The 18857-nt window shown below is 41.1% G+C and overlaps 1 protein-coding gene across 8 annotated transcripts in view; it reads left to right on the forward strand.

Moving 5' to 3' along the window:
- Positions 1 to 18857, forward strand: part of GHR (growth hormone receptor) — a 268372-nt gene that overhangs the window by 222059 nt on the left and 27456 nt on the right. For all 8 annotated transcript variants that reach the window (XM_047731508.1, XM_047731507.1, XM_047731509.1 and 5 more), the window contains one exon: positions 14324 to 14453. In XM_047731508.1, the coding sequence (XP_047587464.1) occupies positions 14324 to 14453 (130 nt within the window). The remainder of the gene's footprint in view (positions 1 to 14323; positions 14454 to 18857) is intronic.

Consider the following 18857-nt stretch of genomic DNA (forward strand, 5'->3'; position numbering starts at 1 on the left):
CAGAAGCAGCCTCGGCAACATCTGAGAACTTCTGAGAAGTGTAAAATCTCATTTTAACAAAGTCCCTAGGTGATGTCTTTACACATTGAAGTCTGAGAAGCATCTCTCTAAAAAACACAGATCTCTCCAACAAAGGGCTCCAGAAAGAGCCAACGAATGAAGAACTATGGAGGCTTAGGAAATTTGTTGCAGTTGAGTGATGCCAGGGGTTGGTACATTGTGTTCTGCTGAGAAGTTGTAAGTTTCCCACAAAGGCGAGTATGGCTGACCTCCTGTGTGGACTGACCCGGGGCCATCTTGGAGCCAAGAGTTGGCTCCACTCCCAGGATTATGGCAAAGAATCTAACACTAACTTCCATGACTCCCACAATTAAGGCAGCTGCACTTTTCCTGCCATATATACTTGAAACTGCAACGTTAGAACCCTTGAAACACAGCTGTGAGCATATGTTTCTGCTCCACACAAGTGGAATTTAAGGCTGGACCTTACTGAGAGACCCAGCAAGGTCACCCACAAGAGAAGCTTGTGCTGCCACCACACTGCCTTTCCCTGCGAGCCAACACAGACACACTCGACATCTCATTCTCTTGCTATGTGGGTTTGTCCAGCTCCACCTGAGATTCTATGCATGCCACCTCACCTTGCTAATTCTTTTTTTTTTTTTTTTTTTTTTTATTTGACAGATAGAGATCACAAGTAGGCAGAGAGGTAGGCAGAGAGAGAGGAGGAAGCAGGCTCCCTGCCGAGCAGAGAGCCCAATGCGGGGCTCGATTCCAGAACCCTGAGATCATGACCTGAGCTGAAGGCAGAGGCTTAACCCACTGAGCCACCCAGGTGCCCCTCACCTTGCTAATTCTTACTTGGTTTGTTTTTCATAGGACTTGGCTGTTGAGGGGACTTTCAGTCTATTTGCTTAGGGAATTCATTGCATTAATCTAACATAGAAACTCACTGTTCTAATCCAGTGGTTCTCAATCCACCTGGTTGTACCTTAGAGTCATGTGGGACATTCAGAGAAGTACCAATGCCCAGGCATCACCCCAGTCTTTTTCCTCAATATGTTGAAAATAGTGTTGTTGTTGTTTTTAGATATAATTGACAAATAACTTTGTGTAAGACATCACCCAATCTAATTAAATTTCTAGAAGGTATTTTGTTAAAGATCCCCAAGTGATTCTAATGTGTAGCCAGAGTTGAGAGCCACTGGTCCAATGGGAGCCCTTAGCTGGCAGTCAGTTGGCTTAAGTTAATGTTTCTCAGTCTTCACTCTACATACAAATAAAGCTGGGATCTTGTAAGAATGCAGATTCGGATTCAGTAGGTAAGAGGGTAAATAAAGCTTTGTGTATAGATGTACCACTAGTGGCATTTCATACGTGATCATCCGTCAGCGTATGTCCATGTTGGCCAACTGGGATGAGTTCATCACCCTTTCCTTAGTCCTCTTTGGAACCTTCTGTCCCTATGCTCTCAGCTCTTAGTAATCACTACTTTCTCTGATTGCTTACAACAATTATTATCTTTAACTGCCTTTTATTGTTAGCTACTTCTCGTATGTACATGTATTATTTCCTATACTAGCTTATCTAACTTCCAAGGCAGAATCCATGTGTCATTTTATTTTTACAATCCCTATTACACCCAAAGAAGAGTGCCCTGCACATAGCAGATGCTGTATAAATGCTTCTTGATTAACTGAAACTTGGAACTTCTGTGTGGAAGCCCCTTTAAAAAAAAAAAAAATCCAGGGGGCACCTGGGTGGCTCAGTGGGTTAAAACCCCTGCCTTCGGCTCAGGTCATGATCTCAGGGTCCTGGGATCGAGCCCCACATCAGGCTCTCTGCTCAGTGGGGAGCCTGCTTCCTCCTCTCTCTGCCTGTCTTTCTGCCTACTTGTGATCTCTGTCAAAAAAATGAATAAAATCTTAAAAAAAAATCAAAGAAAACAAAACAAAACAAAATCTGAAGGACTTAAAAATGCGAGGTGTTTTTCTTTGTGGAGCAGAAAAAGAGTTTAGAGATGTAAAGGGATAGAAGTGATTGGAAACTTAATTTTTATGTTCATTTTTTCACCATGAACACATCTTTGAATTTGGGAGAACGATTTCGTAATTTAGTGGTTTTATTTGCTTGAAGTGGGGCACTACTGACATTCTGGACCAGAGAATTCTTTGTTGTGGGACCTGTGCATCATCTTTCATGAGATCCCTGGCCGCTACCTGTTAAATGGTAGTAGGATTCCCCCCCCACCCCGGGTTATGACAATTACAGATGTCTCCAGACACTGCCCCATGTTTTCTGGGATGGAGACTCATCCCTGGTTGAGAACCCTCGGTTTAGAATGAAGCATAACACAGCTGCTTTCCTGCCCCAGTAAATACCTTAAAAACATTAAAAGATTAAAACATGCACATGAGAGAATGACAAGGTATGTTCTTGAGAAACATGTATATTTATGTGTACTTATAGAAAAAATGGTCTCTGTTCCTGCATTTTGGAGATCATGTCCACGTATACCATATTTATCTTTGTATTTGTCATCTTTCGTATTTGGCCATTCTTTTGTGGACATAGAAACATACACATGGAACATTTTTTAAATCCGAATATAGACTTCAGAATCCTAAAGTGGTGGCAGCAAGCCCACCAGGCAAGAACATGTACACAGAGCAAAAGTTAAGAAAGAACGACCGAGTCGATTCTCTTTCTCAAGGAACCGGGCCAGCCTGTTTATATAAGACAGTCTGTCTGGTGTGCCGTGATCCTTGGACCAAGAAACAGTGTTCCAGCAAATGAAGGTATTAAGCTGAAACCTGGCCTGTATAAGCAGGTGCTCAATGATTGTTTGTTGAATAAGGGAACCCATGAATGACTCAACAGTGAATGCAGCTATAAATCCTAAAACAAAAAAACTTCAGTGTGCTCACTACAAAAAAAAAAGAAAAAAGATTGCCTTTGGAACTCCTAACCCTAGACATGAAATTACATAACAGAGTACATCATCATCATCATCATCATCATCATCATCATCAGTGAGGATTAACCGGCCTCAACAAAATTACAAGATGGGGAAAATAAAGTCTCATTTGTCAGTTGGTTTCTTCTGGCAATCGAGGGTTTCCCTTAGACTTCAGGAAGTTCATATTTTTCAATGACCGAGATGCGATGTTAGCAAAGCACTGCCGTACTTTTAGGCTTGGATTAGAATGCCCCCACACTTACTTTTTCCTCCTGTTCCTGGCCAAAAACTTGCATATGAGAATCAGACCAGAGGCTCCAGTGGTGAAAAACCAGCACAGTGTCTTCTGGGCTCAGAAGGGGAAAGACAGAAGTCCGTGGTTCATACCTTCTGCCACCCTTGAAAATCACTGGTGAACTTTTAAAACTCCAATGCCCAGATGATTAAAGTGGTCATTCCATAAATTACCAACTAAAATTGAATCTTGAAGGATGGGACTCAGGCATCAGTATATTTTTAAATTCCATGGGTGATTCCAGCATGGAACATGTCCACTCTGCATATAGACCCTCTTCAGCTACTGGTTTTCAGGAATTTGGGTCATCTCATTCAAAAGAACCTGACAACCTTGGGGCACCCGTGTGGCTCAGTCAGTTAAGCATCTGACTCTTGGTTCTGCCTCAGGTCAGGATCTCATGGATCTTGAGATAGAGGCCTGTTCCACTCAGCGGGGAGTCTGCTTGGATTCTCTCCTTCTGCCCTTCCCCCCGCTTTCATGCTCATGCTCTCTCTCTCTCTAATAAATAAATAAATCTTTTTAAAAATACTTAAAAAAAAAAAAAGAACCAGACAATCCCATTCACAAGAGCTTTAGTTAAGGTTCATCAAGGATATTTTCATATGACCAGGGAATTATTTTCTTTCATTTACTGAGTTACAATCCCTGTTTTTGTGAGAGTGAGATTAAAATTAAAATTAACAAAAAGTAATTTTCAAATTGAAGAAGTGCCCAGTAGAGGCTTAGAAAAAATAAAAATTATATGTGGTAAATCTTAGTGTTAAGTATAATTTGTTACTTTGTGCATTTAGATAGATTTTCTTCCTGAGCTAAAACTCACATTAAAAAATCACTTTTTTAACCATTTAAAAGTAGTTTTTCGTATATTCCCAGTGTTTTGTAACCATCACCACTACCAATTCAAGACCATTTCCATCCCTTTAACATGAAAGAAACCCTGTGCCCATTAGTACTCACTTCCAACTTTCCTTCCCCTCGTTTCCTGGCAACTACCAATCTACTTTCTGTCTCTATGAATTTACCTATTCTGGACATTCTATATAGATGGAGTAATATAATATGTGCCCTGTTGTGTCTGGCTTCATTCGTGAAAAAAAAAATGCTTTCAGGGTTCATCCGTGTTTTATCATGTATCAACACTTTATTCCTTTTTGTGGCTACATAGTTTTCTGTGTCTATACCACATTGTGCTTATCTCTTCATCAGTTCATAGCCATGTGGGTTATTTCTAATTTTTATTAGTGTGAATAATGCTGCTATGAACATACTTGTACAAGTTTTTGTGTGAACATATGTTTTCCGTTCTCTTGGATATACACCTAAGAGTGGAATTGCTGGGTCACATGCTAACTGTTTTTAACTTTTTTGAGGAACTGCTAAACTCTTTTTCTATAGCGGCTATACTGTATTACATTCTTCCCAGGGGCTCTAATTACTCCAGTCAATCCTCTTGCCTTATATTTTAATTAATTGATTATATTATCTTTAATATTTGATTAATATTATAATACAAATATAGTTAATTATTTTGATTATATTATATATATATATATATATATAATTATTTGATCTATTATCTAGGATGTCCCTTCCCTTAACCAAGCAGAAAACAAATTTTACTGAATGTAGTGCTAATTGTTCCTTGGACATCTCAAAACCATGCTATATAGAATAAAAAGTGTTTTTAAACAATGAAACCATGACAGTTCTATTTCCTAGGTTAGTTCTGCAGGGCAGTAAGTGTGTGTCTTCAAGGTGATGTTCCTGTTTCCACCTTCCAGCAGGCTACACTATTGGAACTTGGGGCTGCCGTAGCTGTCTTCGCACATCTGCCTCTCTAGCCAGAGAAAAAAAACACCAAGGAAAATAGTGCCTTTGTCATTCTACCTGAGAAGCCTGGTTGTTTTTAAGAAAATTGATGGGTAAAGAGCCTCTGAAATCTAGGAAGAAGAGAGAAAAAAATTTTTTTTATTTTTTTAAAGAGTTTTATTTATTCATTTGAGAGATAGAGTGAGAGAGAGCACAAGCAGAGGGAAAGGGAGAAGCGGGCTCCCCACTGAGCTGGGAGCCTGACATGGGGCTGGATCCCAGGTCCTGGAGATCATGACCAGAGCTGAAGGCAGACACTCAATCATCTGAGCCACCCAGACTCCCCCCGCAGAAAAAAAAAATTTTTGAGAATATTTTAAATCAGCTAGGAGAGTATATGCTCACTGTGTCCAGGACAAGTAAATGAAATAATGTGAAAACACTAAGTAAACTAAATGCACCAGAGACATGCTATGGAGGCGAGAGATCATTGATTAATGCCCCTGAGTGTTGAAAACTAGGATTAATTATGTTCAATCATAAGTATTTAAGAAGGAAAATAAATTCTTGTAAAATATTCCATGAAAACTAAATTAAGCAACATAAAGCAAGTTTTGTTAAAAAGATAAATGCTTAAATAAATAATAATAAATAATAAATAAATAAATAATAACAGCGCACGCATGCACTCTGCATCTCGACGTTGCTATCCACGTGAGCTGTCTCTACAGACTGTGTGCAATTAAATTCCCTGCCGGACCACGTGTGCCGTAAACACTTCTCCAAGATACTAACGGCCAAGTTCAGCTGACTTGACATTCATCTGAAAGTAACTGGGCATGCTCACTTAGCCTTTATGTTAGTGAGCCCTACCATTTTTTAAATGAACCAGGAATCCATTGTTAAAAGTATGCTAGAGTGTAATTTAAAATAGAGGGAAATGAACATTTGGGTCAAGAGCTTGTGAACTCTTGTTCCCCGCTCTAAACCACAAAGTACCTGGATCTTACAGCGATGCCCTCCTCAGTTCCTCAGGGAACCGTAAAGGAAAGCAAGTAGGAAGGTGAATTCCTTACATAAAGTATTGTCCAGTATGAAATACTTTATTAATTTTTTTGCCAATTTCTACCATTAATATATGGCCTTGTTTGCCAATAGCCTACAAACTCACTATTTGTGGTTCCATAACTGCTCGACAATTCCATAGGTTAAAAAAAAAAATAGGGGCGCCTGGGTGGCTCAGTGGGTTAAGCCGCTGCCTTCGGCTCGGGTCATGATCTCAGGGTCCTGGGATCGGGTCCCACATCGGGCTCTCCGCTCAGCGGGGAGCCTGCTTCCCTCTCTCTCTCTGCCTGCCTCTCTGTCTGCTTGTGATCTCTGTCTGTCAGATAAATAAATAAAATCTTTAAAAAAAATTAAAATTTAAATTTAAAAAACGCTAACCAGGTTTTTTTTTTTTTATTGTGCTTGGTGACGTTATATTATGTTACATTATAAGGCTGTTCAGTTCCTCTTGACAATAGTGTCCAACCAGGAAGTGTACAGATTTCTTTTACTGTATTTTGACAGAACAGCATCCATCAATTACGTGACCGTCTGTAAAAGGGGATGGGTAAAAGGCTCTCTTAGTTGGAGGAATCACTGATTTCCTGAAGCTTTTCATATAGAAGAGCACTCTGGAAATGGTAAGAGTACTTTGGAGAAGGATGTGTGGCCTCAAAGCAGAACTTCAAAAGGGAGGATCCCCGCAAGCTAGGGGAGGGGTCTAGTCCTCTCGATCTAAGTATTTACAAGCACTGTGCAAAACTCAGTACCCCTCCGTGCAGAACTTCGTCCCCAGGAAGCCCTGGCAAATATTTAGCCTGCATTTCCCTTGCAAACAAATGACATATAATTTTTTTAAAGTATGATTCAATCACCCAGCCCATTCCATTCAGGTAGGCTTTGGCTTAGAGAGGTGGAATCATTGGATGGACTCATCGCGACATAACCAGAACTCTCCCAGTTCCATTTCAACTTTAATGAGCTTTTTCTGGAAAAATCATTGCCAAGAAGCTGATAAGGCTTGTGCAGTGATTCCAGAGTATCCAGATCACTGGGGAAAAGCATCAAGTAGCATTCTTAATATTCCAGAGATCTTCTTCAGCCAGACCCACAGTGTCTGTGGGAGGCACTGATAATTTTCCTTGCAGCATGAAGAATTTTAATCGCTTCTCAAGAATACACAGAGAAAGACTTCACTTGGATTTTTTTTTAATTTAAATTGATAATACAACAACATCCTCCAATTATCTACTACTCAGACTTCAATAAGTTATGACGGTCTAAAAGACAACCACAGAAATCACCTCTAACCAGCGAGGGAAGTAGCCGTCACTATATGACCACATATACCTCAGGTGTTTCAGCTGGCACTAGTGGACTTAGAATTACATGTAAAATGCAGGATGAATTTCACATTTAGCAATATGTTCATCATCTACTCTTCTTGGCTAACAACAGGTAACAAATCATGAACTGACAATCACACCTGACTAGCAAGGATGGGAATAATAACAGCAAACACTTATATGATTACTCTTAGCAGATCTCAGACCCACCAATTAGGAATTTGGTGACCAAAAGTCATTCGGTCCAATGTTTGTCTTGCTTTTCTCTCATTATCATATTTCCTCCTTCATTGTCCATGCACATATAACTACATACTTCAATTTGGTCTTATCACTTCTTTCATCTTTTATGATCAAAATCATGTTTGAAATTTATTCCATAAAATTGTTTTCTTTAGTCTGTCTTTACAGGTTCTAATTCTTAGTCATATTAAGGACTCATTGTATCGCCCCGCTGCTGCCCAACTCGAAAGGAAATTCTCAACTGATTGTATTTAGTTACCCTTTGGTCAGAGGGGAAGGTTTTTCCCTTCTAGCTCCTGCCCCCACACAAGGTATCCACCTCCTCAGCTTCTGTTCGGGGACAATAACCAGGGCCTGGGACTGTTGACAGCAGATGGTCCACATGAAATGATGTGGTAGAGGTTCCACATTTCAGAGCAGGGGGCTGCACCCACCACACAATCTGGAGCTTTCTGAAGAAGGTTGTCCTTCCTTGCCAACCCTCCCCTCCCACTTCATTTGCTCCCCTTCTTCCCTCTCTCCTAACACCTAGCACAAGCAGACATTGGGAACTGGTGTGTGATTTCCTTTGTTTTGTTTCTGCTTTGTCATGAGTAGAGGATAGAAAAGTATGTCTGGTGAGGGAAAGTAAGAACACAGACTACTTCATTGTGTAAGAGCTGTTTGATGTCCCTCCCTCTGGGTACTGGCAGGAAGACCATCTTCTTCCAAGGAGAGAGCTACTGGGCAGTGAAGAAGGGAGCCAGCTTTGGCCAGCCCAACGAGTCTGACTGACCGTGGCAGCACGGTTACTGTCAATGATGACATGTTGCAACCAGCAGTGCCTCCAGCTCTCTCTGACACTGTCCTTCTGTTGGTGTAGTTTGAACATACTGTCATTCAATCAACATTTTATCAATATCAACATTCGATCAAAGAATTTATCAAAACTCTCTTTAAGCTCTCTAAATAATAGTTTCAGTAGGAATACCAGTTTAACTTCTTAATTAATTCCCATTACCAATTTATAGTCTATCAGAAACTTGGATTAGCATTTAGATATGCACCATAGGCCCATATATTTAAAATATCTCGTGGTTCTCCAGTGTTCATCATTTACTCTTCTGAGGTAATAATTAATATTCATATCCTTCCCACACCCTCTCAAACTACACTCATGGGAGTTTACACTACATATCACTCTTTTCTTTTTCAAGCTGTACACCCAACATGGCGCTTCAGCTCACAACCCCAAGATCAAGAGTCGCATGCTCTACTGACCGGGCCAGCCAGGCACCTAAACCAAGGGTCTCTCTTGATACAAATCTCTGCTAGAACTGATCAGAGAACCTAATAATGTGGAAAGCCAACTTTTCAGTGCTTACTTATAATTTATTTCTCTACAGCAGTGGCACTCAACCTGTGCCACACATTGCAAGCACCTGGGGAACTTTTAAAAATCATGATACCCAGGCTGCACCCCAAATTGACTCAAGTCTCTGGGAGCAGGCCAAGGCATCAGTATCTTTTTAAAGCCCCCCTGTTGATTCCAATGTGCAATTACAATTAGAAAATGCTGCTTTTAGGGCTTGCTTGCTTACTGATTTCTGAGAATTGAATTAAGAGCACATCTGAGCTTATCATTTTTCCCTTCTGGGAATTTTTTGAGAAGCAAGAGAAAATTGCCTAACAAAAAAGCTGCTATTTTTTGCTGGTGCTGATTTTAGGTTTGAAATCACACAAACCTGTATTTTAATCCCATCTCTGCTACCTACAGCAGTAAAAACAGGAACACTCACTTCTCTAAACTCCAGTTCTTCACCTATTTCTAAGCGGACATAATGCCCACCTTCTGGAATTACTTTCAGTATTAAAGGAGACAATATATGTTAAGTATTCAACATGATATAATATGGAAGGTGATGTATGTAACATGTTACATGATGTATGTAACAATAATTAAAATAAATATGTAGTTGCACCCCAATGTTTATAGCAGCAATGGCCACAGTCGCCAAACTGTGGAAAGAACCAAGATGCCCTTCAACGGACAAATGGATAAGGAAGATGTGGTCCATATACACTATGGAGTATTATGCCTCCATCAGAAAGGATGAATACCCAACTTTTGTGGCAACATGGACGGGACTGGAAGAGATTATGCTGAGTGAAATAAGTCAAGCAGAGAGAGTCAATTATCATATGGTTTCACTTATTTGTGGAGCATAACAAATAACATGGAGGACATGGGGAGATGGAGAGGAGAAGGGAGTTGAGGGAAATTGGAAGGGGAGATGAACCATGAGAGACTATAGACTCTGAAAAACAATCTGAGGGCTTTGAAGGGGCGGGGGGTGGGAGGTTGGGGGAGCCAGGTGGTGGGTATTAGAGAGGGCACGTATTGCATGGAGCACCGGGTGTGGTGCAAAAAACAATGAATTCTGTTACACTGAAAAGAAATAAATAATTAAAAATAAATAAATATGTAGTTGCAAGTCAAAATCCTCATTCCCAAAATGAAGACTCCAAAGAGAAAATTAAAATGAATCCCAAATCTATTGTCAGGATGTTGAGTGCTGATCAGTGTTAATATTAACTTTTTTTCAGAATGTGAGACCACTTGAGTTAGAACACTCATTTCTCCTAGTGAGAATCAATTTAGGGCCAAAGCTAGGCTCTCTTGTCAAGTGCTGCATTCTTTTCAGAGTTGCTATAAATGGATATTGAACTATATGCTCTCTAGGTTTAGGCTAAAATTCATGAAAGAGCAGGAATTATTACTAGTTCAAAAATTACTGGCTGTAATCAGAGAGGCTCATCAGAGAGGACCTGAGAATGTATGGTAGCCATTTGTTGTCTTTAAGTGAGATATGAAACAAACTTCTAGTAGGATTTTCAGACATAATCAGAGAGGTACTCATTTTAAGGCCAGTACCTCTCAGCCTTGGTAAACCTCAACAAGATGCTAAGGAGCTGAACTTCAGGAATGCCAGCTGTCTTCAGCCACAGTCATAACACCTGAAGCAGCAGGTGACTGAGGAGCTAAGTAGCCAGCTACACTACAGTTCTTCTTGCCTCCAACAAAGAAGTTATGTACTTTCACCACACTCATTGCAATGCATTCCATTTGCTGAGAAAAGTAGCTTATGCCATTCGTGAATGCTGCTTTCAAGTTCTGATATACTGGATTCATTTATTCTGTATAAACAGCATCCAGTTAATATTATTCCCTGCCCTTCCTCTAAATTAACCCATCTTCTGGGACCTCTGCTTCACACTCTTTCACAAGGCTGTAATCAAAGTGTTGGCCAGGGCTGTGGTCTCATCTGAAGGCTGGACTGGGAAAGGATCAGCTTCCATGGTTGTTGGCAAGATTCAGGTCTTTAAGAGTTATTAGAGTTACTAGTTACTGATCAGAGGCCACTCTCAGTTCTTCATCATGTGGTTTCCACCAACACAGCAATTTGCTTCATCAAAACCAACAAGAATGAGAATCTGCTGGCAAGATGGAAGTCACAGTCTTTGTAGCCTAATCACAGATATGACATCCCCACAATCCTGCCATATTCTATAGATTAGACTAGCAAATTATTCAAGGAGATGAAATACAAAATCTTGTAAATAACAGGAGACAGGGATCATGGGAGCCATCTGAGAGTCTGTCTGCTACAGCACTTAATGGCACGTACCCAGACATGAAAGGAAGAAGGAAGGAAGGAGAAGAGAGTGAAAGGAAGGAGAAAGAAAGGAGGAAGGTAGGGAAAGGAGGACATGCAGTGAAACAGACATTAAAAATAGCCTGGCTGTACTATGCCTGTACCAGAGTTCTTCTTTGGGTACACACTACATAACATTAGCGTCACAGCCATGAACCATGAATTTCCTATTTCTTATTTAGAATGAGAATGTAATAGGGAGCTTTCTATACATCTGGAGTTAAAATGAAACAGAATAAACAAGCAGACTAAGTTGAAGCAATAAAAATGTGTTTCAAATTAATTTTTTTAAGTTTTTTTTCTCCCCAGCTAGCAAACTTTTTTCTTTTCTGTTTCAAGTTTTTGGGTTGGGTTTACTATTCTTGCCATTATACGGCAGGCTTGTTGCACCGGGAATATGAAAACCTCAATGGTGTTTGCTTTTGGTGTTCCCTGGTTGTGTCAGCTTAAATGCTAAAATTGTGTTTTAGTTGTGTACATTATTATTAATGGTAGTACATGTCATTTATTATAAATTTACTACATATATTAAAATTTATATAATATGTAATTTTATATATAAATATATATTTATGTTATATATTATAAGTATATATTATATTAATATTAGAAATATATAAATATATTATATCAATATATATTATAAATATATAAAATAAATTTATACATATATAAACTTATATAATATATAATATATATAATATATAAATTTATTATAAAAGTGAAGTTGTATAGTAGCTTGAATCTTATCTCTTCCAGCCTCTCTATTGAGGAGACTGAGGTCCAAATGGCTTGGGAAGATCAGGGCTAAGAGTAGCAGAGCCAGGACTCAAACACAGATCTCTGAATTTGTAATCCAGTGCATTTCCTCTTCTTAAACTTCCGTGCGGAGGAGTAGCCAGAATCTGCAATAGTCTCCTCAAACCTGCAGGCATTAAAAATACTTGTGGCTGAAATATATTCTCTTAATTACTTATATTCTTGGATGATCTGAAACTAACCTTTTCAGTGCTTCAGCTAATAGAAAAAGGAACTTTTCCAGGTACTCTACTGTACAGTAGGCACTTACCTAACAAAACACACACCTTTTTCACTCTCTTCAATTGTAGCAGATCCTACATGTTAGTGCTCTCAGAGAGGTTTGTAAATGCTGACCACCAAGAGGGCTGAGCACCTGCCCTTAGTACCAAGCAGATCCTATCCAGGTCCCAAAACTCTTGTGAATCTCTTAGTTAATACAGAAAAAGGAATCTCTTAAAACGGTGTGACTATGGAATTTCATTAAGACATTCTGTCACCCCCAATATGTGTTCTCAGGGCAGAAGGACCTATCTGCTACTCAGGATCTCTTGAAGATTCATTTACCTGTGACCAGACAATTTGGGACATTAAATGTTCTAAAACGAGGACACATTTCCCCAGCCTGAGCTTCTTGGCTGCATTTATATGGGTATTAGCGGAAGGAGGATGGGGTCTCCATTTCCCAGCCCTTTATCTTCTTACCCTGCTCATCTTTCTACATGGAATTCCCCTGTCCTCCGCTAAAAGAGAAACCCCACAAGGACCTGAACGTTAGTTTTATTTCCTGCTCTACTCTTGGAAGAGGGCCTGGAACAAAGTAGATGTTTAGTGTTTGTTGAGTGGATGGCTGAATGATGGATTTATTTAGAAGGTTTAGAACATCCCATTTGTTAGGATTTTGCTGACAAAGGGGAAAAGAGGCATGTTTTGATTCAGAACACCAGAAAGGAACCTGGAACTTGGAATTAGGGGTTTTTATGTGTTTGGCTGCCTGCTATTTATTTCTAAATTATGTTTTAAAGTGTTCATAAAGGTACTTAAAATCTGAGAGTCTCCCTGTTGCCTAGAGATGAGAGCTTTAGATCAGAGAACAAATATATTGTTTACAATCAAACGGAAGACTAATCCTGTAAGGAAGAAAAAAAGAAAAAAGAAGCTTGACTATCTCCCAAATGGCCGTGGAGATCAGAGAACAATGAAAAATAATATACAAAAAATCTGTTTTGCCTCAGACTTGTCTGTTGCAAATTTCATCCGTGTGGAGGTGTTTGGGCTAATAGCCTAACACTAGGAGGCGATCACCACTTCCCAAATTAGAATTGACACATAAGTATGCAGAAGTTTTTCAGTCATCATCTACCTAATGGATGTACTGGCTGAATCTTTTTAAAGAATGCAAACATAAGTGGCTCTTTATTTAAAAAAAAAATAAAAGGAGGAAAGGCCCCGTAGTGGATGCCATGGTCCCAGGCCATATCCCCTTGTCCCATCTGATGCCAGTGCCTGCATCTGGGGCTCATGGCCGCCATCGTGCACATTGCCACGTCCCCTTCAGGAGCCTGTCCAGGCTTTTCCCAAGCAAGTCACGTGAGATCTTCAGCCCATGTGTGGGTGTGCCCTAGAAGGTCATGGGCATGAACACCTCCAGGGCAGCCCCCAGGCAGTGGAGGTTGGGAGTGAGGAGGACAAACACCGCAGCCTTCCCTCCTTCTCTAGGACACACTCCACACTCTACAGATTCTCCCAGAGGCCTCTGTGGAGGTCCCCTGGCTGGGCACTGTGGGAGCTCCCTGGACAACATGCATTGTTGGCTGTCCTCCCTCCCCTTCCCTTTCTCCCTGGCCCTACTTCCTGTTCCAGGGTCACTTTCCAAATAAGCCCTACCTCTAGTTCTGGTTTCTCCAACAGGCCCTAAAAATAATGTTTGACATAAAGACAAAACAGTTTGTCCCTGGAATCGAGAGCTGACAGAGAAATGACTGGCATACAACGAGCTCTGAAACCACAACCCAGGAAAACCGTGTCTCTAGAGGAAATGGTTCTTCTTTACCACTTTATGTGTGAGTTTTATTAGAACCATACCTAACCCTCCTGATTTCATGCATTGCCTTTTCTGTTTGTTCTGCAGATTCTTCTGGGAAGCCTAAGTTCACCAAGTGCCGTTCACCTGAACTAGAGACTTTTTCATGCCACTGGACCGATGGGGTTAATCATGGTTTGAAGAACCCAGGATCCATACAGCTGTTCTATATTAGAAGGTGCAATCTTCATCCTTCCTGACTTTTCCCTCCATAGATTTTCAGATGAAAGTTTACTGAGTGGTATGCAGTGGTGGACATGTGATGACTTAAATGTGTACATTTATTCAAAAAATATTAATTAAGCCCTTACTACGTGTTGGGGCCTATCTAGGGCACCAGAGATACAACGCTGATTGCAAAAAGTTAGAGACCCTGGCCTCGTGGAGCGTCACTTCCAACAGGGGAAGACAGACCATAAAAAATAAAAAATAAATAAATGTCAGCTGGTAATATGGGTTATTAAGAAAAGTAAAAGCCAGAGGATAGGAAGTGTCCACACTGTGAATGAGGTCATGCGTGTGCGTGAGAGTGTCTGAGGGTGAGTGTGAGTATGAATGAACGTACATGTCAGTGGGTAAAAATGTGAATATGCATGAATGTGTGTGTGTGAAGTGTGTGCAAGAGTGAGTGTGTGTGAGAAGGTGTGGAAGCAGGTACATGGAGGTGCACAAGGATGTGAACATATAAGTGTATATGAGAGAGCAAATACATGGAAGTGTAGATAAGCGTGTCTGTGTGTGCGGGCATGTGTGCGTGTGTGTAGGGAGCTTGGGTGAAACTTTAGATGAGCAGCTCACGGTGGGCCTTGCTGATGTGGTGTGTTATAGGAGAGACAGAAGTGAAGTGAAAGAGGCCCATAGGAATGTCTGCGGCGGGGAGACTGCAGGAGAGGAAATTACTGGAGCAAAGGCCCTGAGGCTGATCTGTTTGAGGAAAGCAGGAGGCCTGCATGGATGGCACAAGATAAAAAGGGACATGACTTTAGAAGAAGTCAAAAAGTTAGCCAGAGGGGCGCCTGGGTGGCTCAGTGGGTGTAGCCTCTGCCTTCAGCTCAGGTCATGATCTCAGGGTCCTGGGATCGAGCCCCACATCGGGCTCTCTGCTCTGCAGGGAGCCTAACTTTCCCCTCTCTCTCTCTCTTCCTGCCTCTGCCTACTTGTGCTCTGTCATAAATAAATAAAATCTTAAAAAAAAAAAAAAAAGTTAGCCAGAGCCAGACTGCCAAGTCTTGTTGGCCATGGCTAGGCCTTGAATTTGACTTTACCTGTGGTAGACTTTGAGAAGACATGTATGTTTTAAAAGACTCAGCTTGGTGTTTATGTAGAAAACAGACTATGTTCCTATTAAATTAGTGATACTCACTGAGGAATTATAATAGTTTTCTATTCCATTTTGACTGGTTGTCTTGTAAAATAACAGAGGAAGAGTGAAACAAAGATCTCTCGATATAATCACCATCCAGCTCGTTTCTTTCTGACCCCTCACCTGGAATTATTTCCATTTCTGTTTACTCTTACGTTGTACCTTTTTGCCTTTTCTAAGTTTTAGGTTCAAATACTTTGTCCTTTCCTCTTTTCCATCCAACCCCCAGGGAAGGCCTAAGCCAAGAAACAAGGTTAGCCAGGGTGGGAGTGTTCATCAGTCCAAGGCTGATGCCATTTACCCCTCGAAGGAGTGCGCAAAGAGGAAAGATGAAAGGAGCAGCTAAAGACACAGGCTCAGGTCCAACACACCGCATCTCGGCCTGACTCTGGCACTCACTGAGGAATGCCAGGCAAAGTAGTCCGTTCACAACTCAGCCGCCTCATTTGCGAAACGGAGATAGTAGACCTTGTCTCATGGCTTCTTGTGAGGGTTTTATTGGATAATACATGAAAAATACTTAGCGCCGTGCTTGGCCCAGCCTGTGTACTCAACAAATGGTAGCTGCTGTGATGATTGGTGATATGGTGACAATTTAAAATGGTAAGCATGCAGAAATCCAATTCCTGGGCTACAATAATTACTTCTGATTCTTTCTGGCTAGTGATTCTTGGTCTTCTAAGGCTGTTGTCAGTGCAAAACTGGGTCCTCAGTTTACAAATAAATGCCTTGAGTTAGCAACTCCTGCTGGCCTTCCCCACTTCCCAGGTGTGAGGAAGGTTACTTGGCTGTGCCCCAGAGGGCACACAAATAATGACGCAGCTGGGCACCAAAAGCACCTTTTTTCTTTTAAGGCTGACGCTACAGAGAGATAGGGATGGCGAGACTACGCTGGTTTGGGGAAATGCATCTGGACAGGAAGCTTTTATGATTATAACACTTTGGAATATCTGCTGAGTAGACTGTTAAATGGAGAGAGATTTCGGAGGTACAGAGAGCCGGCCCAGTGAGAACAAAGTTGTGTGTATAGTAAGGAACAAAACTGAAGAGAGAGAGGGCAGAGTCAGACCCATGTTATGAAAATGGGTTATTACCAACCATAATAGTCACCTAATCTGAACTTGAGCCAAAAGATAAACCCAAAGGTATGAAGCCCTCACAAATATATATTTGTTCCTTACTTTCTTCCATCCAGGTCATGTGCCTTTGCCTTCAGGCCTCCTCTGCACACCTGGGCCTTTGAGCAGACCTAGTCCAAAGCCAGGCTCTGTGCTAACGGAGATGCCACAGAATGTGTGAACAGGTGGAGGGCAAATCCCATAGTATTTGGAAGGACGTCATTAATTGTTGCCGTAGTGGGGTTTGGGATCTCAGGGGAAAACTATCACATCTTCAAGCCCCCAAGCGCAATCTCATGATGAGAGCCAACCCCAACTTGTGTTTTCTCTACAAAAATATAATTATTCTATCTAACCAAAATAGCAGAAGCCTTCATCCCAGTTTATCTAGGAAGGGTAGAATCCAAAGGGCTAGTATGTCAGGCCCAGACCGCACCAGCGAGTACACAAACATGTCAGCCTTCACACCGGCCCCTGGTGCAAAGAGGACCATATAGGTGTGCTTTCTGACTTCTCAGTCAGGTCCCAGAAGTTGTCAGAATTCAGGTCCCAGGCAACTCCCGGAACTATAGAATCATGACCCCTCTTCCTGGACACATGAAGCCAGGACAGGATTTCATCCAGAACTGGGGCAAGGGGAGACAGGAAGGCTTGGCAAAGGGGCCTGTGCACTGGGCTTTCAGTTTACCAGCCTGGCCTTGGTAACTAAAGCACAAAGGAGCCTAACCACATCAGGCTGTCCACTGGGCGGGCCTGGAGGCAGCCATGCTCGTGGCTCTTTGCTCCTGGCCAGGCGAGCTAGCTGACACAGACCTCCCTCTCCCGCCCAGTCATGGCTGCTATGCCAGGTCTAGTCTCACTGCTGGGAGAAGACTCAGCCTGAATGACATTGTAGGCCCGCGAAGAGGCTCCGCCCTCAACTCCTTGCCTACAGACGCCTTATTGATAAAGAAAGTGGGCACGTGAAGGCTCAGTCCCTAAGACTCTAACCCCCCACTTCTACCATCTCCCACACTCACTCCCCTTAACAAGTTATCCTGGCCTATCAAAAGAAAGTGTATTTTCCATGCAAGGTTCTGGGGGAGATAAGAAGGGAGAAAGGGCACTCTTGCTTTTCCTTTTTTTTTTCTAGAGAAAAGATTTAATTTTAAGCCAAAGTACATGATCTGTATGTAATGAAAACAGTTGTCTTTAGAACATAAATGATGTTTTATTATTAGGATTTTTCTTCTAGTTACTAGATGTAAAAGCATTTGGATGGAAAGTATTTCTTCTGCTCTTTATTCTGATTTTTACCAGTAGTCTCCTTATACAGCCTTCCTTCCATTCTGCAAGATAGACTAGGAGCAAACCTCGTGCCGTTAACTCTTAGGGGTATGACAAAGAGAAAGTAGTTTCCATAAATTGACTTTGGTTGCCTGCGTAGAAATTCAACCCAGGGAAAGCAGGCCAGAGTCTCTGTTTTGTGAGCCCATTTGTTTATTTGTTTCTTTGGTGGGTTGTTTTGTTGTTGTTGTTGTTGGTTGGTTTTTTTTTTTTTTTTTTGGCTAAATTTAAGAGTTTAAAAATAATTTTTAAGTATTTATTTAAAATAAAATTCAGCTTTGGTAAATGAGGGGGAGGGCGCTGGTAGTTGTGTTTTGAACTAACTGTTCCTGTGCTTCAGATAAGTGCTTTAAGTTGTTTGCTCTGTGGACCTAATGGATCTGGAATAATCTAAACAAGGTTTTTCATGCAGTCTCCATGGGGACATGTTGAGGTTGAGAAACCGTAAAACACACAGAGCTAACCTTCCTATTACAAATCCAAGCCTGCTAAGTACTGTAGTGTAGCTTTACATTTTAATACTTTTATACTATCAACTATGCTAAATATATTTTTTATCTATCTTATTATGTAAGAGCCTCATTTCTCTGGGCAATCTTCAACATACCCTTACTTAGTTAGAAAGTCAAGATAAAATAAACTATACTGTAGGTCAATGACCCACCTATCCCTAATTTTTTAATCCTTTTCCTACTACTCTAAACATACATACACACACACACACACACACACACACACATACCTACACATATATACACAAATACACACAAATACA

The sequence above is a fragment of the Lutra lutra genome, chromosome 5 (assembly GCF_902655055.1).
Source record: "Lutra lutra chromosome 5, mLutLut1.2, whole genome shotgun sequence".
NCBI classification, from domain to species: Eukaryota; Metazoa; Chordata; class Mammalia; order Carnivora; family Mustelidae; genus Lutra; species Lutra lutra.